Here is a 27,800-nt window from a genome sequence, read left to right on the forward strand (position 1 = left end):
GATCAAGCCCCAACGGCCCTTGGATCAACAATCCACCAATTCAAGATCAAGCCCCGACGGCTCTTGAAGAAAGTGTTCTTCGTTCTTCGTTCATCGTTCTTCCAAGATCAAGCCCCGACGGCCCTTAGATCAACAATCCACCAATTCAAGATCAAGCCCCGACGGCCCTTGAAGAAAGTGTTCTTCGTTCTTCGTTCATCTTAAGATCAAGCCCCAACGGCCCTTTGGATCAACAAACGTCAATAAATCCATACATCCAACAGTTCTTCAAGATCAAGCCCAAAAGCCCCAAAGATCCGTTCATCACTGTTCTTCAAGGTCAAGCCCAAAAGCCCTTGAAGATCTGTTCATCGCCGTCAATCAAGATCAAGCCTCAACAGCCCTTGAAGAAACACTCATCCTCAAGATCAAGCCCCAACGGCTCCTTGAAGATCCGCTCAAATCCACCTTCAAAGATCAAGCCTACAGTCCTTGAAGAAACTTCCAACAGTTCATCTAAAATCAAGCCTCGACGGCCCTTGGATCAACGAAACATCCACAAATCAACACCTTACGGAGATCGAATCAGATGATCAAATTTGAGAGAGATTGTAACCCAAAATCATCAAATACAAACATTATTTTGTGCACGTTGTTCTTGTCCCTTTCCTTTCAGGAAATTTTCGTGTTCACAAATTTGGCACGCTCGGTGGGACAATCTCTACCTCTCATCTCTTTCTCCATTCAAGAAATTCAAGCACATTTCCAAAATCAATGGCATCAAGCAAAGGACAAGCCGTTCTCGCAAAGGGAAGAAGCCTGAGCACTTCCGCCATGAACGGAGCATCCATTGACGCCACAACTACTCTTCAACAAACCACTTCAAAGTCGATACCGTTGAGGGAGCAAGTGGAGCATCAAAGACGCAAGCCCGTCATCAACCTAACCTCGCTGGGGGCATCGAAGCATGTCGTTGAGGCACATCAGATTACATCCCAAAACGGCCAACGGGGTCCTTCGTCAGCATCCTGGATGTCTAAAGGGAAGTCACGTCTATTGGTTGCACAAGTCATGATCATCGACGTTACCTCCATCGAAGAACAACTGGCTCAAATGAATGAAGCGATCCCAAGGCTAACACGGATTGTGGAAGAAAAATACTTGCAAATCGCTGCACTCATCAGCCGACTGAAGCCACAGGACGGCGAGAAACCCGACCCAGAGGATGATCCACTAAAGGGAGAAGGTGGCGGAGAAGAAGAGCCTCCGGTGGAGAGAATCAATGTGAAGCCGGAGCCAGACCAAACAGCGGCACTCATGGGATCTCTTTCTATCCAGCAGATGCAGGAGATGATCAACAACACTATCAAGGCATAGTACGAAGGGAGCTCAAATACCTCCGGGATGTACTCGAATCTGTATTCAAAGAAGATTGATGCCTTAAGGATGTCGATGGGTTATCAACCACCAAAGTTCATGCAATTTGATGGAAAGGGAAACCCGAAATAGCACGTTGCCCACTTTTTTGAAACTTGTAACAACGCAGGGACCGAATGGGACTACCTCGCTAAGCAGTTTGTGCGCTTGCTGAACAGAAACGCATTTGAGTGGTACACGGACCTAGAGCCTGAGTCCATCAACAGCTGGGAGTAATTGGAGCGGGAATTCCTCAACCGTTTCTACAACACCTGCCGCACTGTGAGCATGTTAGAGCTAACGAGCACAAAGCAGTGGAAGGACGAGCCATTTATTGACTACATTAACAGATGACGCACTCTAAGCCTCGACTGTAAAGACAAGCTCTCGGAAACCTCTTCAATCGAGATGTGCATCCAAGGCATGCAATGGGGTTTGCAATACATCCTTCAAGGCATTAAACCATGGACCTTCGAGGAATTGGCCACTCGCGCCCATGACATGGAGTTGAGCATCACCCATTATGGGAAGAAGGAACCGATCGCCGACTACAAGAATGACAAAGTTCTTGAGACAAAGGTGGAGAAGGCTGCGTGGAAATCCACCAAGGAAGCAATGACGGTCAACACAGCTCCCATCAAAATCCCTACACGAGGCAAGGCCATTCAAGCTGAAGTTTTTCGTGATCAAGAGATGCGTAGACGCACTTTGAAGGAGCTTGAGGAGATGACTTATCCATTCCCCGACTCTGATGTGGTTGCCATGTTAGAAGACTTGCTGGAAAAGAAGGTGATTGGTTTGCCTGAGTGCAGACGGCCAGAAGAGATGAATCGCACCGACAGTCCAAGGTACTATAAATTCCACCGTTTCATCAGTCACCCGACAGAAAAGTGCTTCGTGCTGAAAGATCTCATCATGAAACTGGCTCAGAAAGGAATCATCGAGCTAGATCTTGACGATGTGGTGAAGTCAAACTATACCACCGTCACTTCTGGCTCTTTCGACTCAAAGTCTTTACCTCAACCGCTGGGGGCATGCTCCAAGTCAAGCGAAGTTGAAGGATGGATTCATGTCACTCCGAAGAAATTACACAAGAAGCATACGTTTCCTCCACAAGTTCACCAATGGGAAAGGAGGCAAATCAGCTCTCATTAACCTCCAAATTTACACAAAAATGTTGAGGATGATGAAATTGCGACACAAAGATCGTCCGTTGCCATCACGATGCGCAACTTCTTACCTGAAGACTTCTCCAATCACTCGGTCAATGCTCTTTGCTATGAAGATTGTGAGGAACGCCTCTCCAAAATTGCTTGACAAATTCACCAGTTCTCCTCGCCCGCACGAGTCTAAACTGCATGGCACAAAGCTCCTGGTTTGCACGAGCATAAAAGGCAACACCAATGCTCTTTGTTCGCACGAGCCTAAACTACATGAACCAAAGCTCTTGGCCTGCAAGAGCATAAACTGTGTACGGCGAAATCATCATCAAAATCATTGTTAAATTCATCGCTCATTTGAACTACGTCATGACTTGATCCCTCCTCAACCGAGGGTACGTAGGCAACTTGAAACTTCAAAACTTCAAGTACAGTCACATCACCAACAAAAAAAAAACACAAACACTTTGAAGAATAAAAAGCAAGTTCAGAATATGAAGACTTTATTTCTTTAAAATGAATGATTTGGTTACAAAGCTGTATTACAAAGGTGAGCATCACACCAACATCACCACTGAGGAAAGTTGTAACCAAAAGACACTACACAGTATAAACTCGCTGCAATCTTTGACACAACCTCACACGGTAAAAATGACACGCTGGAACAAGCTCCAAGCAGCAACGACAAAGAGCCCACGGCAAGCACCAAGGTCAATGTGCCCACCAACGTCACCACCAAGGAAAGTTGTGACCAAAAGACACTACACAGCATAAACTCGCTGCAGTCTTTGACACAACCTCACACGGTAAAAGTGACACACTGGAACAAGCTCCAAGCAGCAACGGCAAAGAGCCTACGGCAAGCACCAAGGTCAATGTGCACACCAACATCACCACCAAGGAAAGTTGTGACCAAAAGACACTACACAACATAAACTCGCTGCAGCCTTTGACACAACCTCACACGGTAAAAGTGACACACTGGAACAAGTTCCAAGCAGTAGGACGACAAACAGTGTAACAAGGACGGTGGGCAGTGCAATGATGCGCATCGAATAATGCAACGACAGTGGTGCAGCAAGCACGGCAAAGAGGCAGCTACAAGACGGTCCTTCAAAGCACACTACAGTAGCAAAGAAACCAAAATGCTACGCAACCCCGCAATGGTTACTCAAGCAGTTTCTTGCACTGCACGGCGACGTTACCACCAAGGGGAGAACTGTGACCAAAAGGCATTACACAGCGAAGCCCCGCTGCAGTCTCTTGCACAGCACCACACGACAGCGCACCACCGAGGGAAAACTGTGATAAAAAGGCACTACACAGCGAAACCCCGCTGCAGTCTCTGGCACAAGCACTAGGCAGCTTGCTTACTCTGCCACCAACTACCACATCTCTGGAAGCCTCGTGAGGGCCTGGCACCATGCTCTATCTTCTCAAAATTAAAGATTCCTAACATTTACAAAAAATCACCAAAAAAAAAAAGAATCAAGGTTAGCAGGTGAAACTCAAGGCCCGAGGCATAAACTCTTATGCATTGGGCTTCATTGGGCTTTGGCGATGGCCTCCATTCCACCACTTCAATCCTCAAAGTTCCAGAAAAGCAGAAACCCAAGTGGCAGTGACCAGGCCCAAGCCTATTGTCCAAATTCAACATCATACCCAGGACTGATCTCCCATATCCTCTCAGCACAACTCAGCGCCTTCTTCCGTGCGTCTCCAGTAGCTCAACACTCTCTCTGCTTCCACAGCTCTCCCTCCAGACCTGATCCCAACAACCAGGGTATCTGTGAAGAAGTTGGAAAACATGGGTAACGGAGTTAGCAGCGGTGGTGGTCTGAGTTCTTTAAACTACCTTTTTTGGGAATGGAGAGGCTCCAAAACTGGCTGCCACAATGCTCAAGCTGCACCAGGCTCGATTTCTTCTTTATTGACACCGACAAAACCCTCAACGACCGAGCGTACAAGATCATCCACTACTCCAGCTCCGAAACTTGGTGGTAGCATCACTCTGATTTCCGAGGCTAGATCAAGAAGGTCTATGAGAAGTGACTCCCCTGCTTCTTCTGATGTTTCTAGACTAACAAGCCGGAAGAAGTTCAACGTTTTTGCCTCGCCATCTTACTGGTTGCAGCAGATTAAGCTGTCTGAGGCTGCTGGCAAGTACTCGACTTCACTCAGGTTTTTTCAAACTAGCCACGGACGCTTAATGAAGTTGGAGAAGCAAGCTGAGTTGCAAGCAGCGGCGACGGACTCAAACCAACACCCCGTCGTGCCTTCGTCTACTTCAAGTCCGAGACTTCTTGCATGCACCACGACCTCCACCCCTGCAATTCCGGCGAGGTTGGACCAGATCCATTAAGCTTCTTCTTCCTTCTACCATGTGATGGTTAGTGAAGAGGCTGACATGGCGGCAGAGACGAAGCTTGAGCCGCAACCATTGTCGACGACTCTGCTTGCTACGAACCGTTTCATGTACAAGATCTGCAGCTCGATCGACGGGGCACAACCTGCCATGGAAGCTAGAGCAGTGGACGAGCAAAGAAGTATGGAAGCAAGGGCTACGTCTGCCTCGAGACCTTCATCTGCGACGGATCTTCCCTCTCGGCACCAACCCTTCTTTCCTCCACACCTACCTCCTCCATGCTCTTCCTTCTTCCTCATCCAAGCTCATCTCCTGCGCCACCTTCCTCCACACCTACCTCATCTGTGCTCCTCCTTCTTCCTTCTCCTCCGTGCTCCTCTTTCTTCCTTCTCCTCCGTGCTCCTCCTTCTTCCTCCTCCAAGCTCCTATCCCGCACCCTATATATATATCTATATGTATATGTATGTACGTATGTATGTATGTATGCATGAAAAAAAAATTATAATATAAAAAAAGGGAAAAGAGGAGACATGGTGCACCCAGCACCGAAAGCGAAAAAAAAATTTATAAAAAAATGATGGTGTCAGCCACCACCCTAATATATATATAAGAAGAAGAAGAAAGTGGATCCTTGGTGGCTAGCACCATGCAAAAAAAAAAAAAGAATATGTGTACATAATATATGTATGTATACAGCAAAAAAAAATGCATTAAGAGAAATAAAGTCCATTTTATTCATTTTTTTGGAAATTTTACATAAATTTGCATTATACATACCTTAAAAAAAATAAATCAAAAGTCAAATCAAAATTACAGGAGGGGATCTTCAAGGATGATCAGCTGGCGCCTCATCACTCGGCGGAGCTCCAGGAAGAAGAGGCGCCGGAGGTTGACTGTTGGAAGCCTCACCACTCGGCGAAGCTCTAGGAAAAAGAAGCACCGGAGGTTGACTGTTTGGAACCTCAACACTCGGTAAAACTCTAGAGGACGAAGGCAATAGGTGCCTCTGGAGTGAAGCCACAAACATCTGATGGTCACTCTGAATCCGACCTTCGGATTCTTGCAGCTGGTCGAGCTTTCTCTTCATGCTCGTCGAGTAATTATTGGCAAGCATGTGCAACTCTCTGTTTTCGCGCTTGAGCCCTCTAATTTCCTGTTTGAGACTCATCACTTCAGCCGCCAATGATTCAACTTGACGGGTTTGAGCAAATAGACGTTGGGCCATATTAGACACAGAACTTGCACACTGCACACTGAAAGCCAGAGAATCCTTAACAGCCAACTCATCAGACCGTTTGGAAAGTAGTCTGTTATCTTTGGGAGTGACAAGGTTCCTGGCCACCACCGCAGCGGTCATATCATTCTTCATCACCGAATCTCCAACGATAAGAGGACCAGTAGGGGATATGAAGGATGGGCGCCATATGTTTTCTGGAAAAGAAGAAACTGCCTATTCACCAAGGTTCAAGTCAAAACGACGATCGAAAGGTCCAGACATTTTCAAAGGTGTTGAAGAAAGAAGAGGTTGGACAAATCAAAGATCTTAGAAGTGCAAGAATGGAGTTTTCTACAAGCTAAAATTCAAGTGTGCTTTGAAACGAATTGCATGCCTCTATAAAAATCAGCACTCGACGGGATTTCAGAGATCGAAGAGGCGAGCTCAGAATTCGAAAAGGCCAATTCAAAAATCAAAGAGGCAAGCTCAGAAATCGGAGAGGCATCTTGCTTTTCCAAACGCGTCAGCACCCGTCACACGCAAACTCAGCTTTGCGGAAATCACGGGCAATTTGTCGAAGCGCCGATCCCAGATATCGAAGAGGCGCCAGTCTTTTTCAGCCTCGTCAACACCTGTCACATGTACACTCAGCTTGGCGGAAATTACGGACAATTTGTCGAAGATTTCTGATAAAGAAGAAAGCATGTGAATCCATACTGATCAATCACTCAATGGTTGCCGACACGAGTGAAAGAATAGTACCTTTACAGGGATTAAAGGACTTCCTATAACTGTCCACCTTCACCCTCCATAGCAAGGCAGACATACAGAACATTTCTTCATCTCCGAGAATGCCTTCCCAACGAAGCCTCTCGAGTCACCCAGTGTTCCTTATTCCTTGGGGTACCTCAGCAAACAAATGACACCAAAGCAAAAGTATCTCATATCACCAGGGTAGAAAGCAAGAGTATCTCATATCATGCGTTCTCCCTGTCATTTCCTTTGTTGTTCTTACTTGCAAAAACAAGGATAAAGAAAGCAATATGCCGGAACCTCCACTCAAACTCGGGTAAGGAATCGACTACTTGGAACCCTTCCCTGATTGCCTACCTAGCACTGCTATCGAGTACCAGTCTTCCACTGCTGTTGTACTTCCAAAGAAGCTGTCACATCTGCCTAGAGAACAGATAAGGCAAGTGAAAATAATACCTTGCAGCATGTGGAGACAACGTGCAGAAAAAACAAGCAGAGAAGAATGCAGTCTGCACAGCCAACTCAGCAGAAGGAGTCTGAGCTGAGGAACTCAAGAAGCTGCCACATCTGCCTGTAGAACAAATAAGGAAATACGGCGTACACAATCAACTTAGCAGAAGGAGTCCGAGTTGAAGAATTAGAGAAAAGAAGGGGTCTGAGTTGAATCCAAGAGCTCGAGAAGCTTCAACAAAATATTGACAGCACCATCGCCGAAGAACAAAGCCTCGATGTGCAAACGCTGTCAAATCGCCACCACTTCTTCGAAAGCAAGAGTATTTCATATCATGCTTTCTCCCTGTCCTTTTCTTTGTCCTTGTTCTTACCTGCGGGACAAAGAGGAAAAAAGCAATCAGCCAGCACTTGGTGTCAAACTTCCAGTCAGGAACCGACTGCTTGGAACCCTTCCCTGATTGCTTTCCGAGCACTACTCTCGAAGTACCCATTATCTCAACATCTTATGCTTCCAGAGAAGATACCACATCTGACCGAAGAACAGATAAGGCAAGGGAAAATGATACATTGAAGCATGTGGAGATAAGCACAACAAGGCACGTGCCGATTCATCTGCTACTTCTTCAAAATCAAAAGTATCTCATATCATCAGGGTTGCAATCACTTTGGGTAGTGGACTCGTTTTGACCCTTAAATTCTTGGGTCGACTCTCTAGGCGTTGTGGGCTGCACGTGCTGATTCACCACCCTTGAATCAAATCCTTAAAGATCAAGTCACCAACTGGAAGAAGAGCCCATCAATCTTGAAGATCATACCGTTGACCAAACTGCTCAAGTGTGAATTAGAAAGATTGAACAAAGCAACAAGTCGTCACCTTCACCTCGTGCCTGCTTGCCATGCATTCGAGTCAACCTTCAAGAATCCAGCCTTAACAGCCCTTGAAGAAGCTTCCAGCCAAATTCAAGATCAAGCCTCGACGACCCTTGAGGAAATCACAAGTCCGATTCAAGATCAAGCGTCCACCATATTTGAATCAAATCCAGTTCAAGAATAAGCTGTGTAAAATCAACAATTGGAGAAATCCAAAGCTGTGGAAAGTCAACAAGCGCAAAAAAACAAATATGTGCCGATTCACCCACTACCAAAGCCAAAGATCATCTACCACATGAAGCTCATTGTGGTCCAATTTCAAACTTCAAGATCAAGCCTTGACGGCCCTTGAAGAAATTTCAAACAAAGTTCAAGAACAAGCTTTAACGGCCCTTGAAGAAATTTCCAGCCCAATTCAAGATCGAGCCCCAACGGCCCTTGGATCGACATCTACAATAAGGGACTTCAAAACAAATCTCCTACACATGACAAGCACATGTATACGACGCGCCTTAACGTGGGGGCATTTGTAGGCATCGAAATTTCGGTAAATAAATGTTGACCGATAATCAAAGTTTCAACGCTCATGTATTACATAAATTTTACACGTAGCGTGTGTCTAAATAAAAAATCGAGAATCATCGGAAAAGTCATCAAACATGACACGTGTCAACACCTGGCAGAACGACTCATTTCATCTGGAATATTATATTCAAAATTAGGCTTTAGAGAATTCTATAAATAGAAGCCAAATTCATTCATTTGAAGGGGGAATTGATATTAGGCAAAAACCTTGAAGCTCTGAAACTCTGAAACTCCGAAGCTCTCAAGCATCCAGGTTCCCGAAGAATCAAGAAAGCGTTCTTCGTCCTTCGTTCATCGTTCTTCCAAGATCAAGCCCCAACGGACCTTGGATCAACAATCCACCAATTCAAGATCAAGCCCCGATGGCTCTTGAAGAAAGTGTTCTTCGTTCTTCGCTCATCGTTCTTCCAAGATCAAGCCCCGACGGCCCTTGGATCAACAATCCACCAATTCGAGATCAAGCCCCGACGGCCCTTGAAGAAAGTGTTCTTCGTTCTTCGTTCATCTTAAGATCAAGCCCCAACGGCCCTTTGGATCAACAAACGTCGACAAATCCATACATCCAACAGTTCTTCAAGATCAAGCCCAAAAGCCCTCGAAGATCAGTTCATCACTGTTCTTCAAGGTCAAGCCCAAAAGCCCTTGAAGATTCGTTTATCGCCGTCATTCAAGATAAAGCCTCAACGGCCCTTGAAGAAACACTCATCCTCAAGATCAAGCCCCAACGGCTCCTTGAAGATTCGTTCAAATCCACCTTCAAAGATCAAGCCCACGACCCTTGAAGAAACTTCCAACAGTTCATCCAAAATCAAGCCTCGACGGCCCTTGGATCAACGAAACATCCACAAATCAACACCTTACGGAGATCGAATCAGAGGATCAAATTTGAGAGAGATTGTAACCCAAAATCATCAAATACAAACATTATTTTGTGCACGTTGTTCTTGTCTCTTTCCTTTCAGGAAATTTTCGTGTTCACAGTTTTACAAATTGAATTGCACCCAAAATCATCATATACAATTGGATTTGTTATACCAATTGAATGCATATTGATTGACTTCAACCTTTCGGATTGCATTACACCCTTAAATGTGGAATTGAATCGTAAATCTCTATCAGAATTCTGTAAATCGGCTGAATTGTTGTATCTTGTATTACTAGAACATTCTACTCTCTGGCACTCAAGATGATGTGGTGCTAAAGGTAGCTGATTTCGGTCTCTCAAGGTAAACTCTAGCAGAGAGATCCATATGCGGAAATTCATCCACTAACCCAGTTTAGGATGAGTTTAGGATGTGTTTATTATGATTTAAAGCAACCAACTGTGGTGGTTTCGTTCCTTATTAGCTTATCTTTGCTGCCGTGTACAGAAGTTTACATCCGGGTGATTATGCGGAGACAGTTTGTGGATCCCCGTTGTACATGGCACCTGAAGTTCTTCAGTTTGAAAGATACGATGGGAAGGTACGGTCTTGTCTATAACTTGTGTCATTTTCCCCTTTCAATCACGATAAATCAAAATTGACGGATTCAGTTTATAGGTTGACATGTGGAGTATTGGCGTAATTCTTTTCGAGCTTCTCAATGGTCGCCCTCCTTTCCCTGGTAGGACTAACTTGTGATTTTACTGATAAACTGCACTAGAAGAGGTGTTGAACAGATATGTCAAGACCTCCAAGTTCCATGGCTTTGCCATGGATCGGGAGAAGTGCAATTTTACTGTTTTAGACTGATTTGGTAGTAACTGTGTAGAAATCATAAGTGAATACCGAAAGTCCGTTGATTCCAATAACTCTGAGTTACTTGCTTCTGTAAATGGATATGTTCATGATATAATAGAAATTGAAATCCTCCTAAGAAAGCGATACTTGATGAGTATTATTCTCGTTCCTGTCATGCATCAAGTAACATTGATTTTGCAGGCATAGCTTTGATTCGTATTTTCGAATTTACACATAAAATATCATCAGGCATCAGCAAGCGAGATACAAAAGTCAGCTACATTTTATTTACGAGATCATTCACATGCACAGGCTACAGATCTCAGAGATTAGGACATAGCCAACAACGAAGTCAAGGATTCGCTTCCAAATTGCGGTTCGTGTACTCTACATTCTCACACACAATTTCAGCAGTGCTTGTTTAAGATTGTCTCAATACCGCCTTGAGCTATAGGGTGGTAAGTCTCGCGAGCGGCTGCAAACACCTGCTTGGCCAGAATCTTCTCTTCTTCATTTCCATTGCCTTCCACAAGAGCCCTGTAGAGGGGGACAAGGTACTTCATCCTCCCAACTTCCTTCAAAGTTTTCTCCACCTCGCCCAAGTAGTCTTTGCAGTTGGAAGCAATGGCCAGCAGGAGAAATGTCACCTTCACATCATAATCTTTTGATTCTGCCAGCCTGAAGCGCGAGTTCAACTCTACAACCTGCAAATCAAGTCACAAGAGCTAAGAAATTAAGTAACTATGCGTGTCGAAGGCTGCTATGGAATCAAGTCGTAGAAAATAAGTACCTGTGAAGGTTCAATAGGCTTGGGGAGGCTCTCCAAGTAGAGTTCCCACTCCTGCCCTCTCCAGTCAGCAACTTCATCCTCCCCCGGCATCCTACCAAGCTTAAATTCATTTGCCATGGACACAATCTTTGCATATATGTTAGAAACCGGTTCATACGCATCAGGAGGGATACCAGTGCCCTCAGTCCACACCACTAAGTCAACCTCTTTCTCTATTCCAGGTAGGTTTGCCTTGAGAAACTCGAGAAACGTATCGGTATCAATTGACTGGAACTTGAAGGTGGCAATGTATTTCTTCAGAAACTCATCAAACGCAGGCCTTCCAACCTTCAGATTCCGAAAAACAAGTGCCGATCAGATCGTCTTTACAGGCCAACATCTAGAAACAAAAGAAGTTACAACTTCAACATACCTGACGTTCGATGCGCCATAGAAACTGGAAACCCTTTTCATAAGGGACTCGAGAAAACACATCATCTGGATCAACTCCTTCCTGGTTGGTTTTCAGCTTTGTGACCTCCAAGCTATCCTTGAACCTCTCCATTTCCTTGTGCAAACCCCGCCAGCCGATTCCAATGTTCAGTGCAGCTCTGTCCTCGCCTTGCACAGCCTCAACAATTCTCCTCTCAGCATATGTCGTGAAACCCTGCAGCAATAAGTAAATATTAACACCCTGACATCAACTACCAATGCTCATTAGTTTAAGCCCGAAAAGTTGAACCGGTGAATGTTTGAATGTAAATTTAGTACCTCATTCAACCAAAAATGCTCGTTAGTTTTGTTGGTGATCAAGTTCCCAGTCCAGCTATGAGCCAGCTCGTGCGCCACCACCTGCGCGCCGCTGGCGTCGCCTTTGAGCACCGTCGGCGTCAAGAACGTCATTCTCGGATTCTCCATTCCACCGTACGGAAAGCTCGGGGGCAGCACCAAAAGATCGAACCTTTCCCACACGTACGGCCCAAACAAGGCCTCCCCTTGCCTGATCATGTCCTCGCTGCTCGCGAACTCCGTCGCCGCCGATTCAAGCACAGCCGGCACCGCCTCAGAGTAAACCCTAGTCCTCGGGCCCACCTCCCGGAACCCCAGCTCACCGACGGCGAACGCGAATAGGTACGGCGGGATTGGCTGCTCCATCACGAACTCCTCGACGACCCTGTCCTCAGAGCACCACAAGGCGTCGCCGGAGACCAGCGCCGACCCCTCGCCGGCGATCGGGTCGCGGCGGGAGACGTGACGCGCGGACATGACGGCGGAGAGCTGGCGGGGGACGTTGAGCTTGGCCGCGTAGCGTACACGCGCAGCGGGAGTGTCCTGGCAAGGGAAGACGGAGCGCGCGTGGATGGCCTGGCATTGGGTGTAGACAAACGGCAGCGTCTTGTTAAAGGTCTGGGGAGAGGAGAGCCACTGAAGGGCGGAGGAGGAGGGGGAGGTGGAGTACAGTATTAAGACGGAGGCTGCGTTGGAGAGGGTGAAGGTGAGGTGGCAGCCTTTGATTGGGTCAGGATGGGAGATGACGTAAGAGAGAGGACGGGAGGGTTTATGGGGGTCGATGACGGAGTGGACGGTGAGGGCACGGATGTCGAGGGAGAGTGGGCCGGAGTACGGGGCGGGGAGGGTGAGGAGGGCGGAGGCGTGGATGGTGGAGGAGGGGAAGTCGAAGAAGAAGGAGAGGGAAATATGGGTGGCGAGTGGGTGAGTCGAGTCAGTGAACGAGTGAGGGTCGATGGGCGCCATCGGGAAATGCTTGGGCTTTAGAGCGTGGAACCGGAAACGGACAAATAAGGAATTTAAATAGACAGAGAGCAATAAACAATATTTCTTCAGTTTTCTGGTTATTATTTTGGCTATGCCTTTCAACATTTTAGATGAAATTTTAAGGGTCCGAATTTATTGATTGGGTGAATTTGATAAAATGTATCTATTTATTTTCATTATTTTGGCTTTGCCTTTCAACATTTTGGAGGGAGAAGAAAATCGTACACCGGCATATATATAGGGTAAAGTTTTAAGATTATTTACTAAGAATTTGATACTTTTCTTTTTCTTTTTGAAGTCTCAGATTCTTTCTTAAGCGTGAAAATTCGGCTATGGATAGAATGACATTCCTAAGTAAACAAAAGAGTATAACTTTTTTCTAAAGTGGTGAAAATTCTTGTACGTTTCGAATGACGTGTATCGAATAAACAAAAGAGTATAATTTCTTTGTAAAAAAGTAAAAATTCTGCCACACATCATTTTTACTTCTCACACACATCTGGTTAATTTCTGTCATTTGATCTTCTTCAATTCATCTGATCCGATGCTCGAAAATTAGAAAGGGTGTGTGAGAAGTAAAAAAAGGTGTGTGGATATCACACCCTATTAGAAAATCTCATTTTTATTGAGTTTGTGAATGGCTCTTTAATAGATAACATTTCCTTAGCATAGATCTTTATTTTATTTTATTTCCTAAGAATTTGCCATGGGCTCCATATTATCTAATTTGTGTTGTTTACGTATTAGGCTTTACAATTCGTCGTAGCGTGTTGAGAATATCAATCCATCCACATAAAAAAAAGAAAATAATTTTGATGTACTTGTAAGTAATTGGAACCTCATATTGCCAATTTGTTTTATAATAGAATCTCAATTTTCTTCAAAAGCTATATTCAGTTTCAACAGATCACGTGATGAACTGAGACAAAACAAAAAGTGTATTTAGCAGGCTGATACTCAAGGGCCAGAAATGAACCCACAGGCTTAATACAATAACGGCCCAAAACATCATATTTCGAATTTCACAGCTGCCGGCCCAGATGAAATTACCAGAGTAACTGCAAGCTTGCAGTGGAGCCCACGTTCATCCCAGTGACCCCATCATTCCGAGAACTTTCCCCTCTCCTCTCTCTGAAGAAGCAAAACATCGAGGAAAGCTGAGAAATTCAAAACGCAGAGAAGGCGAGCTCACTCGCTCTCTCTCTTCACCAATCAAAACCCTCTCCCTCTGAAAGCCGAAGAACAAGATGGATGACTACACGAGGGAGATGATGGACCTCAAGACTCTCGTCACTCGCACCCTCGAGAAGAAGGGCGTACTCGCCAAGATCCGGGTACAATTTCAAATTCCCTTTTTGCCCATTTCCCCTTTTTTCTTAATGTTCATCATCTCGATCTCCTTTCTGTTATTCCGCAGCTGATTTTACCCCAAAAACGAGGTTTTTTCTCGGGTTAATTGCGTAAATGTCCCCCAGCTTTGTTGACTTCGGCTAGGGTTTTGAAATTTCAAAGCCCGTTACTTTTTATTTGCTTAACTGTAATTTGAAGCTTCGGATTTTGAGAAATGTGATCCGTTTTTTGGGTAATTAGGCTGTGATTTTTTAATAATCGAACTTATTATTCGGGTTTCGGGTTGTTTTCTGATTAATTCAACTGTTTTGTTTTGGTAGGCTGAGTTGAGAGCAAGTGTGTTTGAGGCAATTGAGGAGGAGGACAAGGTCATTGAGAAAGACGAAGGCTTGCCTCCGGCATTGCTTGGTAGCTGCAACGATCGCGCTAAACAGCTCCACGCTTCTCCTTCAGGTTCTTCTACTCATCCCACGCTTAAAGAAAGTTGATATTTTTTGTTTTTGTTTTTATGCTTATCGGCTGAATTTCACTTTGGCATGCTTGTTATAGGAAGGTTGCTTACGGCACTGATATGTGAATACCTAGACTGGGCGCAACTAAACCACACGCTAAAAGTTTACCAGCCCGAGTGTAATTTGGTAATCATGTATAATTTTGAGTGCAGAAAGTGTCGGCTTTTTGCAAACAGTTTGAAGTAATATGTTGTTGTCTTATGCTAATGAATGCTGATTTTGTTTTTGCCGAATCGCAGCAGAAGGATTCTTGGAAAGCTGAGTTGAAGGACTTTAGTAGCAAGAATGGGTATGATCTGAACCGAAATGGAGATAGCTGTCCTTTGCTTTTGGACGTGCTTGAAGGATTCTTGAAATTTGAGGTTTGATTTTGTCTGAGTTAAAACACAAAATTTTCAAGTTCATTTCAGTATTTGCATTAGGGCTGTTGTCTTTCTTGGCGATGTTTTCTTTGCTTCAAGGTACATTTAACTGATTTTTATGTTTTATCACATAACCAAGGCATGGCTTCAATAAATGTGTGTTAGTTTGACAAAAAAAATAAAATAAATGTGTGTTAGTTCTCTCGACATAGTACGGATTAGTTAAGAATCAGATTGCATGATATATTCTCTGTTATACATGTGGGCACGTTTTCCCTTTTCTTTAAACCTATTGATCAGTTATAGGATGGGATTAATATACAATTTAGAGGTTCAACTGACCATGGGAAAAGTTTCCCAGCCAAAAGAGAAAGGGGATGATATCACGCTGGATTGCTATGCTAATGAAGCAAAAATACAAATACCTTTAGCTTATTGTTTGCATGTTTTTGTTCCTTTAGCAGATTGCTTACCATTAGATCGTTTTACTGCAGAATTTATCTCAAGCAAGGGGTACTGGAAGGAGGCTAACTACTTCAGAAACGGAGTCCTTATCCAATTTGGATTCTCGGAACATGCGAAGACCTTCTTCGTCATCTGTTGCGGGAGGGCTACCTCCACTAGGAAGGTGCTGAACCTACATCACTGTCCAATATTTTGTGCTTGCTTTTGTCTCATTTTCCTTTTTCCTTAAACTCTTAATTGATATTAGTTTGTTTGTGTGTTTATACTTAGGCCTGGTGCATCTTCCCAGTCAACTGGTGAGTGACAAAGCTATTTCTTGTGTCTTCCCTTTACGTGGTTCCTTTTGTTTCTCTTTATCTGATGCATTCTAGCATATTCAGATCGAAGAGGTGGGTCCTCCATGTCTGGCTACAGGAAAGATGACTACAACTATAGGTATGACAGTGATGAAAGTCCAGAGGATGTCATTCGAGCTTCAAGTGCAATGGAAAATCTCCAATTGGATAGAAAAGCTCGCAATCTAACAACATCTTGGCGGTATGTTCTCAGCCTCTTCTTTTTCTTCTATCCACTTTAAACTAAGACTAGGATAAGCTTTTCTTTCCAAATAAGAGATGGATTTTCGATGACGTTGAAAATCAAAGCAGGGCTATTTGCCTTGTGTTTCATTTCGTAGGTGGTTTAATCCAAAAGAAAGTATGGACGGTTACATTTTCCATGAGATCATATTGTGTTGACCGGTCAGTAAATGCACAGAATTTACCAGTAATGACATGCCGATCCCACCTTTGTCATGTATAACTATAAACGAAGGATGTGAAATTTTGAAACCCTGTGATTAAGGTTCATCTTAAGTCATCATCTAGTAGCAATTGCATTCAAAAGAGTTGGGAACCGTACTTGTGCATTGTTCTCTTAGCTTTGTTTGCTTGATCTCGCTACAGGCACGCAGGCGATGGAATTAGTGAGGATGACGGCAGGGCCGACCACATGTAGCTGAGCGATGACAACCTTTGTATAACTGCACGTGTATTTGATTTTGTATTTTGTACGTTTCACCCTCAAATGATAGGCATGTTATGTAGGATCGTACCGTATTCCGATTTGATTTAGTGCTTTGTTCGAGTGGTTTTTGATTGATGTAATTTCATTTTCATTTTCACCCTTTCGTGAAATTTAAATTAGTAACTGCTTCACGCTTGCAATTTTCATTATAATGAAGGCTATGGAGTGTTTCATGTAATTCATAAGATTGAGATATTGAGGGGCTTTTTCTGAGATCAGCTGGAGCCAAACTCAATGAAGCAGTTTTGCCAAGGCAGTTATTTATCTCTTTGGAACGTATGGTTGTAATTTTGGGTCCACATGGCAGTTTTTCATTGGTTATGTGTACTCTTTGAACACATGGTAAGCAATGATACGTCGGGTGATGGCATTGAGACTATGAAATGGTTTCAAAAAAGACTCTCTAGGGGTCGTCATTTTCTATCAGGAACGTTATGCCATTTACAACCCTGGCGTATTTCGGATGGGCTCACTTACTTATCAGTTGGTAATGGAAAGAAAGAAATTTTGTTCCCTTCATGACTTCCCCTTGTTTTCTTGCACGTAACCGAATTATCTAAAATTCGTAATAGAAAAACCCAATTTCAAGAATTTTGTTAAGAGATTAAATTTTTAAACTAAATTTACAAACTAAATAATATATGACTAATAAAAAATAACACGTTAATCAACATTTAAATATAATTCCAACTATCAACATCTACGTTATTAATGAAAAAGGCAAACAAATTCCAACAGAATACATATCACATGTGCACTTTTTGACATTCGTAATCGTGGACTGGAGAGCGCTCTAGATTTTATTGCACGTGCCGTGGCGCGCCAAAAACCCGCCACCGCCCCTCTGCCCTCCCGGAACACATCACAACCTAATTAAACTCCCTCTCTCTCTCTCTCTGCAATCCAAGAGGACTTGACTTTGTAGTCCCTCTCCCATGGCGGTTCTGAATCGCGTTCTGAAATTACGACGACCGGGAAGCTACTTCTCACTCCGGAGCTTCCACTCCTCGCCTTTTCTAAATTCCGAAACTGACATCAAAGCGTCTGTCTCCGTCATCCCAAAGCCTCTTCCCCTGCATCGCGACGTCAAGGACAGGAATGTCCAGTGGGTCTTCCTCGGCTGCCCCGGCGTCGGCAAAGGCACCTACGCCTCCCGCCTCTGCCACCTCCTCGGCGTCCCCCACATCGCCACCGGCGATCTCGTCCGCGACGAGTTGTCGTCCTCCGGCCCCTTCGCTCTTCAGGTCCCTCCCCTTTGGCCCTTAGGGTTTCTGTAACTTCCGTAAATTTAAGTTGTTCAAAACCTAAAAGAATATATGTAAAATTGCAGCTTGCGGAGGTTGTGAATCAGGGGAAATTGGTTTCGGATGAGATTATAATAAACTTGTTGTCCAAGCGTCTTGAGGCTATTGCAGCTAAGGGTGAAACTGGCTTCATCCTTGACGGCTTCCCTCGGACGATTCGACAGGCGGTAATACCATCTTTTCCATCAAATTTTAAAAAAATGGGAGCTTGAATTTGCTTGAAATGTGCACAAAATGATCATGCAGGTGTAGATAACAAAATGTAGTAGTCGATTATGAAGATTTAGTTCAGATTAGTAGAGTTGAAATGTGAAAGTAGATTTGTGGTGTTTGAAAAGTGACTGCTTGTTGATTGTGTAATCGCGCAATTGCGTTACAACAATTTATACAGGCACCCGAATTCCTGCACAGCGGTATTTCCGTTGTGCTTCTTTTCATTTCAAAAGTTGTTGCATTTTTTGAATTTAATGTTTGGATCCGGAAAATCTGAATTCAGATGGTTCAAGTTTTAATAAGGTTTCCTTTTGTGTCCATCACGAATTTTAGTCATTGAGTTTCAATATTATTACTACACCGGGGGCATCTACCACTTATCGAAAGAAGTAATGACTTTGTGTGCTGTTTTGTGAGAGTACTGATTTAGTGGGAATTTCCAGGTTTCTATGACCTCTGGAGGGCACTCTAAGTTTTGAAACTAATATGTAAGGATACTTATTGAGGAAGTAGTGTGAATTTCCATTCTTTTATAATGTCTCGAGTGGCTACGGAGAGAAGAGAAGGCATTGACTTAGTCCCATTCAATTGGCAACAGAGCTCATTGTATGGTGCAATCGTATATTTCCATGTCGCATTGATTCAGCTTCTGTGCCTTTCCCTCCTTCCTTCCTCTCAAACATAACGCTCTGGCCTCTCTTGGTTATAACTTGCCTTATAATTTTTTTATGATTTTACAGGAAATTTTAGAGGGAGTAACAGACATTGACTTGGTGATCAACCTAAAGCTTCGTGAAGAGGCTTTGCTTGCAAAGTGCCTTGGAAGAAGGATTTGTAGTGATTGTGGAGGAAATTATAATGTTGCCTCCGTTGACATTAAGGCTGAGGACGGGAACCCTGGCATGTACATGGCTCCACTTCTTCCCCCTCCAAATTGTGCATCTAAGCTTATCACGCGATCCGATGACACTGAAGAAGTTGTTAAGGAGCGCCTCCGTATTTACAATGATATGGTATTGTTTCAGTATCTTGGGAATGCTCTTTTATATTCTTTTCAAGTATTCAAGCATCTAACTTATCCGTGTTTAAGATTAAAAATATATTAACGTGACTGAAACACTGCCACCCATAGTTTATAAGGCATTCCACCTTCGTACAGATCTACCTCAGAGACTATTCTACAGGCTGAACGAACGGTATTCAGTTTTGGTTCAGTTAGTAATCTGTGCATCACATACCATCATCTTTTTGCAGAGTCAACCCGTGGAGGAGTTCTACCGAAGTCGAGGAAAATTGTTAGAGTTTGATCTTCCTGGAGGGATTCCTGAATCCTGGCCAAAGCTACTTCAAGCTTTGAATCTGGAAGACCATGAAGACAATCGGTCTGCGGCAGCATGATTCGTAAATTCTGTACTACATACACCAGACAAGTTAGTTTTCATTAGGTAAGCTATATCATTCTTTGCAAAGTCATCGAAGCAGATGCATATAATTTGAAATCGAAGGGGAAAAACTTCTGTGTGATAAAAAGCACGTATGGTATTATCCGTTTGCCAAGTTAGGCATCTGTAGTATTCAGTCGTGTTGTATGTGTGGCAGATGCTTAGATCGTAGTCGTGGGAAGTAAATTTTTCATTGCACCACAAGTTTGCCGTGTTTTAATGAAATTGTATCGATTAACGAATTGTAAACATGGATTTCTATACACAAACCATAGGGGAAAAAAAACATGAAAACGGGTTTACTGATATCGCATATTGCCCTCGTTGCAATTTGTTTGGATTATAGTGATGCTTCTCTTTCTAATGTCGTAAGAGGTTTTAAGTTTGAGTTTCTCTCGCCTCTCAAAATAAGGGACAAGGGGAAATGGACATCTTGCATTATGCGGGACAAAGGAAATGGACACGTTGCATTGTGCGGGATGTTAATCGGGTTAAGAATAAACTAGGAAAATTTTCACAATATTGCTTTGAACTACTCACTTTTGTGCAAACGCCTATCTGAACTAAAATTTGTATAATCAACTACCCAAATTTTGGGTTGTGCGACAATTTGGCACCTCCGTCCACTTTCATCTCGATTCTCTCCAAATAATGGCACTTGGCAGTTAGATGTCATCTTTAAATTATTTCGGCTCGAGGTTATGGGTAAGTTTTGGCGCTAGTGATAAAAGTAACCAATTTTCTTTTAAACTTTATTTGATAAAAAATAAATAATAATTTTATAATATTTCTAATCATTATTAATACTTGGGAAAAAAAATCAATATTAAAATACTATTATGATATTTCTAGAAGAAATCTATATAAAATCTTAATCCGAAGTTGATAACCTATTGAAATTATGAGAAAATGGATGAAGGTGATTAGCAATTTATATATAAGAAAATTAGATCATAAAGGCAAGATATATAAATTAATAACGTTTTAAACATATTAGTATCATTGGACTCATTTATTAATAGATCAAGTGGTATATATATTGTCAAAATTTTATTACTAGTGATATAAATCGGTAACATCACGTGACAACGAATTTTAGATTCAAAATGATAGAAATAGATATTGATACAAACTAAATTACCTAAACATTTAAAATGAAAAACCGAAAAGAAGACTTTTCTTCCAAGCGGATATTTTTATGATGACGTGGACCAATCAGTGAAATCGGGAGGGCATTTTGGTCCTCTCACAAACCGTCTCTTCCGCCGTTAGTGTGCGAACCCGCCAAAATTCGTCTCCAGTTACGTCGAAGAATCCAAGCATCCCCAAACCTTTTTACTCGCCTCAAAACGCGCCACGTATCACGGCGAGTTCCCCGCATGGCCCACTCCCCCAGTTATCCCTCGTGGCACATGACGTGGCAGAGTTCCCGACCTCCACTCCATCCACGTCAGCAAATGGCCTGCATATAATATCTTTATCTCAATTTTCAAGACATCCGCCGTTCCGCGACCGCCGAGGCCGTTTTTTTTTTCTTTCTCCGATGCGTATTTTTCTCTTTTTTCTTTTATTTTTCAGAAGAGAAAAGCCCTAACGCGCTCTCACTCAGCTCGGAAGCGTGCGACTTTCCAACTCAAAAAATTCTGCATTCGGCGGTCTGGATCGAGCTCAAATAATGCAGAATTTTTTAATATTTTTTGGCTATTTTCTCTGGAATTAGAGGTAAATTTGACTGCTCTGAAATCGAAATAATAAAATTATTCTTCCAGTTCATTCAATTTTTAATTTTTATGACAGTTTATTCTGTTAGGTTTAGTTGATGTGAGTGCATTTTGTTGTTAATTTCACTTCAATTTCCCACTCTTTTTGTTTTTATTTATTTTTTTTGTATATCTGTTGAAGCGTAAAGGAGCAAATTTGTTAAATCTTTCGTATGTTTTGTTGCTGAAATGGAAAATTGTGTGAGAAAAATACTTTAGTGAATCACTTTTCATGCTAAAGATAAGGCTTTCTAGCCAAAATGGTCTCACTTTGTTGTCTGATATTTAAAATCAATAGAATTGGTCATCGAGATTGTCCATTGTAAATCATTTTAGTCATTCTGTGAAAAATCTCCTTAAATTGAAAAACCATCAATTTAAGTGGAGGGTTTGATTTGACAAAAATACACTCAATTTAATGGAGATTTTTCACAGAATGACCAAAATAATTGACGGTGGACAATCTCAGAACCACTCCTATCGATTTTAAATCTTAGGGAACAAAATGAGAGTTATGCCAATCTTAGGATCATTTTGGCTAAAAAAACCCTAAAGAGAATAATGAGAAGTTTGTTTGAACTTGAAGTACTCCTTGCTCTAGTTAGATAAATCAGTGGGGATGGAAGGTGAATCGATTTCATAGAGCATGTAATTTACAGTTCTTTTGAATCTGATTGTTTTTGGTTTCGAGAGGCTCATGGAGCTTCACTCCATTTTAGGTCTTTTTAATGCTTGTATTTTGAAGACACCTGGACGTGCAACGTGATCCTGTTGTCTATTTGAATCTGGTTGATGGGGAAAGTTGGGATGAATAGCAATAGTCCTGTAACTAGAGAGCGCGTGGAATTAAATTGCCATATTCGAGATGAGAACAAGGAGATTAAGGATGGCGCTATGGGAGATGGCCGAGGGCTCTCAAAGGAGGAAGGTTTTCAGGTTAACGAGGACTTGCACAGCGTAAATGATGGGCGGCCAGAACAGCAGCTTCAAGGATGGGAGGAGTTCTTATCTGTCAGGTCTCTGAAGGTTCTGCTAGTGGAAAATGATGATGGAACTCGCAATGTTCTCCGCGCTTTACTGCAAAATTGTGGCTACGAAGGTTAGTATAATGCAACATATAAGAACCTATGTGTAGGACTAGGATCAATTGAAGTGTACTGGTGTAGATATTTGTATAAGCTGATATTTCAAGTGCAGATATTAATGGTATGAGATATTTCCCTCATACACCATAAGATGATAGCACGTGCTTACGACAGATTTTCTGTTTAAGCATGTTCTATTATTTTTTTAGCAGTTTGATATCGTTCCAATTTATCTTGAATAATTTAGGAAAATGAGGATTAATTCCTGTTCCTTTAATTGCTTGTATTTTGGTAAAATTAACAGTGGATCCAACCTTTGCAGTAATAGAGGCAGATAATGGTATACGAGCTTGGGAAATCTTAGAAGATCTTACAACTCATGTTGATCTTATTTTGAGTGAGGTTGTCATGCCCAGTTTGTCAGGCATGGATCTCCTGACCAACATAATGGACCACAAAACTCGAAAGAATATTCCTGTAATTAGTAAGTACATTTTTACATTTTTACTCAGGCAAACGTAATTCTGATTTACCTATAGTATTTTTTTAGCAGGTTGATACTTTAGCTACTGAACCTGGTGTGTCTTGTGCAGTGATGTCGAGTCAAGATTCAATGAGTACAGTTATTAAGTGTTTATCAAAGGGCGCTGTTGACTTTTTATTGAAGCCTATACGAAAGAATGAGCTTAAAAACCTATGGCGGCATATCTGGAGGAAATGCCAAAGGGTGAGTCGCTCTACTTATTTCATTTTTTTGTATGATACTATGTCGTGGAACTATTATTTTCAGTTTGGTTTTCATTTCTACATTCAAGCATCAGTGCATCACCAAGGCATGTGCAGAATCTTGAGCCTCTGTTTTTGTGTTCATTACTCATCCTTTCAGCAATCTAGTGGTAGTGGAAGTGCAAGTGATATCGGGACTCAAAAATCTACAAAGTCGTCAAGTTTTGAGGAGTCAGACAAGAACACTGGCAGTAATTGTGAGGATAACATTGCCCTCGGAAACATTAGTCTGACTGACAAGGATGAAGGTGACAATGGAAGTGGCACTGAGGTATAAATTCGTCCTGTCTAGGATCTTTCTTGTTCTACGTTTTTAATCGTGTATCCTCTCTTGGATGGTTTATTCTATCTCCTTTCTCATGTACGTTCGATGTTGATGGGCAAGTATCAGTCAGCTTACTAATTGCCTTCACTTTACTAGTATCATATAAAAGAGTAAACTAGTGTTTGAATTCTTTTTTATTGCACTCGATTTTCGTATATGTATGCCTAATGTTTAATCACGAACATGAGTAAAATTAAACATAATTTAAATCGGAAGGCAAAAAGATCATTTTCAGGAAAAAGTACCTTTTCGTGATGAGGTTGTTTAGCTGCAATGTTCTGTGCCACCCAGAACGAAAATTTATCTCCCAAAAGATCTTTCTGGAGAGATACTGATCAATTTCCAAGCATTAGCTTGGATTTATTCTTTCAGACCAGTCAGGTTGATCCTTCAAGGGATGACACTTTTGGCAATGACGGGGTGCCTGCATTTAAAACTAGTGAGGGTGAAGGGCAAAATGAAGAGCTTGGTAGGCATCTTATTCTAATGATCTTTTGTTTCCTTGTCTCTCTCTTGTTTCGGTTAAAATTTTTCTGTTTTTCTCCTTCAGGTGATGTTGTCATGGGCAAAGACTCAGCTATAGGGCTTCCTAGAACTTCAGTTTTGCAGCTTGATGAACCAAAAGAAGAAGGGTTAACCAACACGACCAGCACTAATAAAGATGGACTTCCAGAAATAGACTCAAAGAACGATGATGAACAAACAGAGAAAGGGCAACCAGAGCTCAACAATGAAAAACCAAATCGGGAATTGAGAAACCAGGCTGTTGATCTAATGTGTGGCATCGGTAACAGTACCACCTTTCCTCAGATGCAATGTATTATGTTTGACGTTCCAAATGGTGTCTTCAAGCTTCCAGAGATAAAAGCTAAGGCCATCCATGACAGTAAAGAAATTCCCTCCCTTGAGCTCAGTTTAATGACGCAGAGAGATGTTCGAGATGCCAGGTGCAGTGGTCATGATCAAAATGTTCTGAGACATTCAAACAATTCAGCCTTCTCAAGGTATGCAGATACTCAGAAATTGAATTAAACTCATCTCTAATGACGTTTACGTCAACTTTTTTAATCTGAAAATATTTTTCGGTACTGTTCAGGTACAAGTTTTCTACAAATTCGAAGCAGACCCCATCTGGGAATATTGGTAGCTATTCTCCTCTCGGTAATAGCTCAGGGGGAGCAAATGCAAAATCATTTCAAAATTCTCAATCTAAATCAGATGGCACTCCTCTCTACCAGCGTCCCAATGGCTGTAGTGATAACGATGACATGGGGTCCACTACAAACAAGTTCTTTGCCAACAAAGAGACATCTGAGGACAATGCAGACCCCAGATCAATCCACTCTTCCTCTGTCTTCCAACCAGACCACAGCAGGATTATGTCTTATAACCAGCTTATAGAACAAGGTCTGGCTGATGCTGCAGTCCATTACACAACTTTATTACAAGAATGGGGAATGAATCAGCACGTGCAAGTGCAGCAGCAGCACCACCACCACCATATGCATAACGTGCGTCTGGACCAGCACCAGCAGATACTGAATCACGATGGTCTGTCACTGAAAAATCTGGTGGCTGCAGCTCCACAGTGCGGGTCATCCAATGTGCAGGGTGCACCAATGGAAGGGAATATTGGCAGTAACAGTTTGCATGGGTGTGCCTTAGAAAGAAACAACAGTATCAACGGGCAGAGTGGGGGTAGCTCTGCCATAAATTCTAGAGGAACTTACATGGAATCTGATGAGTACATAGCTGGAGAAGAAGAAACTATCAGTGCAACTGAAGGTGGTAGCAAAAGTGGAGTTGATCAAAACCGTCTTGCACAAAGAGAGGCTGCTTTGCACAAATTCCGCCAGAAGAGGAAAGATAGATGCTTCGAGAAGAAGGTAACTCTAGTTGTGTTTTGAGTTTTATCGCGTGTAATGCTTTACTTCCATGGTTAATTTTGATTGAGTATTTAACAAAACAATTCTTCACCTTTTCAGGTTAGATACCAGAGCAGGAAAAAACTGGCGGAAGAAAGGCCCCGTGTTCGTGGACAGTTTGTTCGAGAGGTGGTAAATGAAACCAAAGGCAACGATGCAGATAGCTAAAGCTTACTCAACTCATTGCTGGTGGTTTTGTCCATGAGAACAGGACTAGCCATGATGATGCAGGATAGGGGCATTCAGCATTTGGCATTCAAAATCTACTAGTATGGTTAAAGACTAGATTTACTACAGGGGGAAAACAAAAGACACATGGATTTATGTTTATTGATTTTTGACTTGAACAATTTCTTTTGCGATTTTACTGCAGAAGGCAGTAATTCTTGATGGGGTAGCCAAAACTTGAATACAAACATATGTCTAGACCGTTGTTAGTCAAAACTTGAATTTACACCATTAGACGATGCTTCGTATTCATCAGAAGAAAAACTGCAGAGATTGCACTTGCATGTTGAAGAATCAGATTTCACCCCTTTTGCATACGAACAAACACAAAAAAATGTCACTTAGCAGTTACAAAATTTACAATATAATATATTGTAGTGTGTGACTGAGGAAGGGAGAGACTAACCGCAGATCATTGCCGGCGCACTGAATTCAATCGTTCAGCGGCTAGATAAAGCTATGTAGCCGCTGGACAATGCGAACACACGTGAACGAAGGAGAAAAAAATGAATTTCAGAGAAGCAAAAGCATATGGGGTGGCCTAATCTCCGCCCCCGGCCACCCTCTCACCCATCTCTATCAGCACCCCACACGCATCCCTAGCCGCGTCGCTGTCCGGTGGCTCAATTCGCTTACAGAAATGGTTCGGCGGCGAACTTCCCTTCTATCAAGCAAAAGACCGATTAGAACTTAGTCAGCTGCGTAAGATATAGTTGGGCACAAGTCAGCATGGAAAGCACGTTCCTTTTTACTACGGAATTGGATCATATCCGGATCCACTTTGTGGGATCTAGGGTTTCGCACATTTTAGTCACTCATCCTCCTGTATCATGCAATCATAAATTATTTGAATTTTTTATTTAAAATTAAACACAAATAGTATCTAACGAAAATTGGTTGCACGATATAGCTAGGAAATGGGAATCCCAAGGATCCCCACAAAGTAGATCCGGAGAGACTCCTCTTTCTTTTACTACGCCTTATAATTAGGCAGATTTTTCACGTGTCAAATTTAGGGTTTAGGCCAAAAAGCCAAATGAAGAAAATGTATATTTTGTCTTGACATATCACGTCATCTCAACGACCTACTCACAAAAATACCCCGTGATAGACTTGCCTTGCATATTGTAGTCTCATCCACTCCTCTAGTGGTTCCTATACCCCTATCTTGGTTGCGGGCGACAATTCCATGACCCTTTTGCTTGGAAGGACTTCTATGAAATAGAAACACAATTAATGAGTTCGGAGCTCATCCTACAATTAAAACTTGTTTTGTTGCTTTATAATTGGTCATTTACTAGGGCTCGCACAATAAACTATTTATAAAAGAAAAAGGAAATCGTCATTATATGCTGTCAAAATTGGCAGAAACTTCATTGATATCAATCCACGTAGGAATTAACACTTTGGTTAGGATGTTCTTTCATGCATTTGAATTGTGTTACGTGGTATTCCACCTTGGATTTGAGGGACTGTATACTGTGAAATGGAAGTTATTCTTTGTAAGTGTGGACATCGTGGAAGATGCATGTCAAGAAAAAAGAAATACAACAATTGCAACCCTATTTTCAAAAACACATCTAAAATTCATAAATCCCATTTTTATTTATGCAATGGAAAATAAATACAACAATTAATATCAATGCATGGCAAACTCTAATTCATTAAAAATTCAAAATCGAGATCAAGCTAATGGTTTGAGTCCAAAACACACTTCTCATGTTTTTTTTTTTGGTAAGAAAGTAAAACACATGGATGTAGCAGCTTCATGCATTTTTCATGGTTTTACTGCAAGGGAACGAAAATTATATATAAACTTGATAATTTTTAGTATAATCGGAGTAAGGAACACTGAGAATATGAATTACTTATCAAAACATTACCGATTATCTTATCGTATTGTGGGATATTGGAG

General features: G+C 42.3%; 4 protein-coding genes and 2 long non-coding RNA genes across 10 annotated transcripts; 4 read left to right on the forward strand and 2 right to left on the reverse strand.

Moving 5' to 3' along the window:
• Window positions 1-9,900: 9,900 nt before the first annotated feature.
• Window positions 9,901-10,374, forward strand: LOC103433297 (uncharacterized). Its single transcript, XR_529113.4, has 3 exons — window positions 9,901-10,023; window positions 10,168-10,261; window positions 10,339-10,374. It is a non-coding gene; the product is annotated as an uncharacterized lncRNA (long non-coding RNA).
• A 363-nt stretch (window positions 10,375-10,737) lies between these two features.
• Window positions 10,738-13,270, reverse strand: LOC103433303 (leucine aminopeptidase-like). The gene is made up of 4 exons (XM_008371555.4): window positions 12,059-13,270; window positions 11,721-11,954; window positions 11,309-11,635; window positions 10,738-11,222 (listed from the first exon to the last, which is right to left on the reverse strand). The coding sequence occupies exons 1-4, from the start codon at window positions 13,166-13,168 to the stop codon at window positions 10,926-10,928; spliced, it is 1,968 nt and encodes a 655-aa protein (XP_008369777.3). The 5' UTR covers window positions 13,169-13,270; the 3' UTR covers window positions 10,738-10,925.
• Window positions 13,271-14,043: 773 nt separating this feature from the next.
• LOC103433312 (protein TONNEAU 1a-like) lies at window positions 14,044-16,995 on the forward strand. 2 transcript variants are annotated; one of them, XM_008371561.4, is made up of 8 exons: window positions 14,044-14,397; window positions 14,734-14,866; window positions 14,963-15,051; window positions 15,165-15,287; window positions 15,782-15,915; window positions 16,023-16,048; window positions 16,133-16,289; window positions 16,697-16,995. In XM_008371561.4, exons 1-8 carry the CDS (start codon window positions 14,311-14,313, stop codon window positions 16,746-16,748), a joined length of 801 nt encoding a protein of 266 aa, XP_008369783.1. In that variant the 5' UTR covers window positions 14,044-14,310; the 3' UTR covers window positions 16,749-16,995. The 2 variants fall into 2 exon arrangements, with proteins under 2 accessions (XP_008369783.1, XP_028956469.1); XM_029100636.2 differs by having other exon boundaries at window positions 14,150-14,397; window positions 15,168-15,287.
• A 565-nt stretch (window positions 16,996-17,560) lies between these two features.
• Window positions 17,561-19,980, forward strand: LOC103417717 (probable adenylate kinase 6, chloroplastic). Its single transcript, XM_029100639.2, has 4 exons — window positions 17,561-18,061; window positions 18,148-18,288; window positions 19,075-19,347; window positions 19,589-19,980. Exons 1-4 carry the CDS (start codon window positions 17,753-17,755, stop codon window positions 19,730-19,732), a joined length of 867 nt encoding a protein of 288 aa, XP_028956472.1. The 5' UTR covers window positions 17,561-17,752; the 3' UTR covers window positions 19,733-19,980.
• A 1,292-nt stretch (window positions 19,981-21,272) lies between these two features.
• On the forward strand, window positions 21,273-26,124 carry LOC103417716 (two-component response regulator-like PRR73). Of its 4 annotated transcripts, none has more exons than XM_029100642.2 (9): window positions 21,273-21,498; window positions 22,256-22,635; window positions 22,944-23,105; window positions 23,215-23,348; window positions 23,508-23,678; window positions 24,105-24,201; window positions 24,283-24,736; window positions 24,829-25,618; window positions 25,718-26,124. In XM_029100642.2, the coding sequence occupies exons 2-9, from the start codon at window positions 22,329-22,331 to the stop codon at window positions 25,823-25,825; spliced, it is 2,223 nt and encodes a 740-aa protein (XP_028956475.1). In that variant the 5' UTR covers window positions 21,273-21,498; window positions 22,256-22,328; the 3' UTR covers window positions 25,826-26,124. The 4 variants fall into 4 exon arrangements, with proteins under 4 accessions (XP_028956475.1, XP_028956484.1, XP_028956480.1 ...); XM_029100651.2 differs by having other exon boundaries at window positions 22,282-22,635; XM_029100647.2 differs by having other exon boundaries at window positions 21,274-21,498; window positions 22,230-22,635.
• Window positions 25,958-26,434, reverse strand: LOC114824219 (uncharacterized). Its single transcript, XR_003772391.2, has 2 exons — window positions 26,292-26,434; window positions 25,958-26,192 (listed from the first exon to the last, which is right to left on the reverse strand). It is a non-coding gene; the product is annotated as an uncharacterized lncRNA (long non-coding RNA).
• Window positions 26,435-27,800: the final 1,366 nt, after the last annotated feature.

Source organism: Malus domestica, chromosome 01, assembly GCF_042453785.1.
Source record: "Malus domestica chromosome 01, GDT2T_hap1".
In the NCBI taxonomy this organism is placed as follows: Eukaryota; Viridiplantae; Streptophyta; class Magnoliopsida; order Rosales; family Rosaceae; genus Malus; species Malus domestica.

Coding starts and splice junctions, on each gene's coding strand:
- LOC103433312 (XM_008371561.4), top strand. CDS start 14,311: ATGGATGACTACACGAGGGAGATGATGGACCTCAAGACTCTCGTCACT. Junction 14,398..14,733: donor GCGTACTCGCCAAGATCCGG/GTACAATTTCAA, acceptor TTGTTTTGGTAG/GCTGAGTTGAGAGCAAGTGT. Junction 16,049..16,132: donor TGCATCTTCCCAGTCAACTG/GTGAGTGACAAA, acceptor TAGCATATTCAG/ATCGAAGAGGTGGGTCCTCC.
- LOC103417717 (XM_029100639.2), top strand. CDS start 17,753: ATGGCGGTTCTGAATCGCGTTCTGAAATTACGACGACCGGGAAGCTAC. Junction 18,062..18,147: donor CCGGCCCCTTCGCTCTTCAG/GTCCCTCCCCTT, acceptor GTAAAATTGCAG/CTTGCGGAGGTTGTGAATCA. Junction 18,289..19,074: donor CTCGGACGATTCGACAGGCG/GTAATACCATCT, acceptor ATGATTTTACAG/GAAATTTTAGAGGGAGTAAC.
- LOC103417716 (XM_029100642.2), top strand. CDS start 22,329: ATGGGGAAAGTTGGGATGAATAGCAATAGTCCTGTAACTAGAGAGCGC. Junction 23,349..23,507: donor TCTGGAGGAAATGCCAAAGG/GTGAGTCGCTCT, acceptor TCATCCTTTCAG/CAATCTAGTGGTAGTGGAAG. Junction 24,202..24,282: donor AGGGCAAAATGAAGAGCTTG/GTAGGCATCTTA, acceptor TTTCTCCTTCAG/GTGATGTTGTCATGGGCAAA.
- LOC103433303 (XM_008371555.4), bottom strand. CDS start 13,168: ATGTTGAAAGGCATAGCCAAAATAATAACCAGAAAACTGAAGAAATAT. Junction 11,955..12,058: donor AGCATTTTTGGTTGAATGAG/GTACTAAATTTA, acceptor TTATTGCTGCAG/GGTTTCACGACATATGCTGA. Junction 11,636..11,720: donor TATGGCGCATCGAACGTCAG/GTATGTTGAAGT, acceptor CGGAATCTGAAG/GTTGGAAGGCCTGCGTTTGA.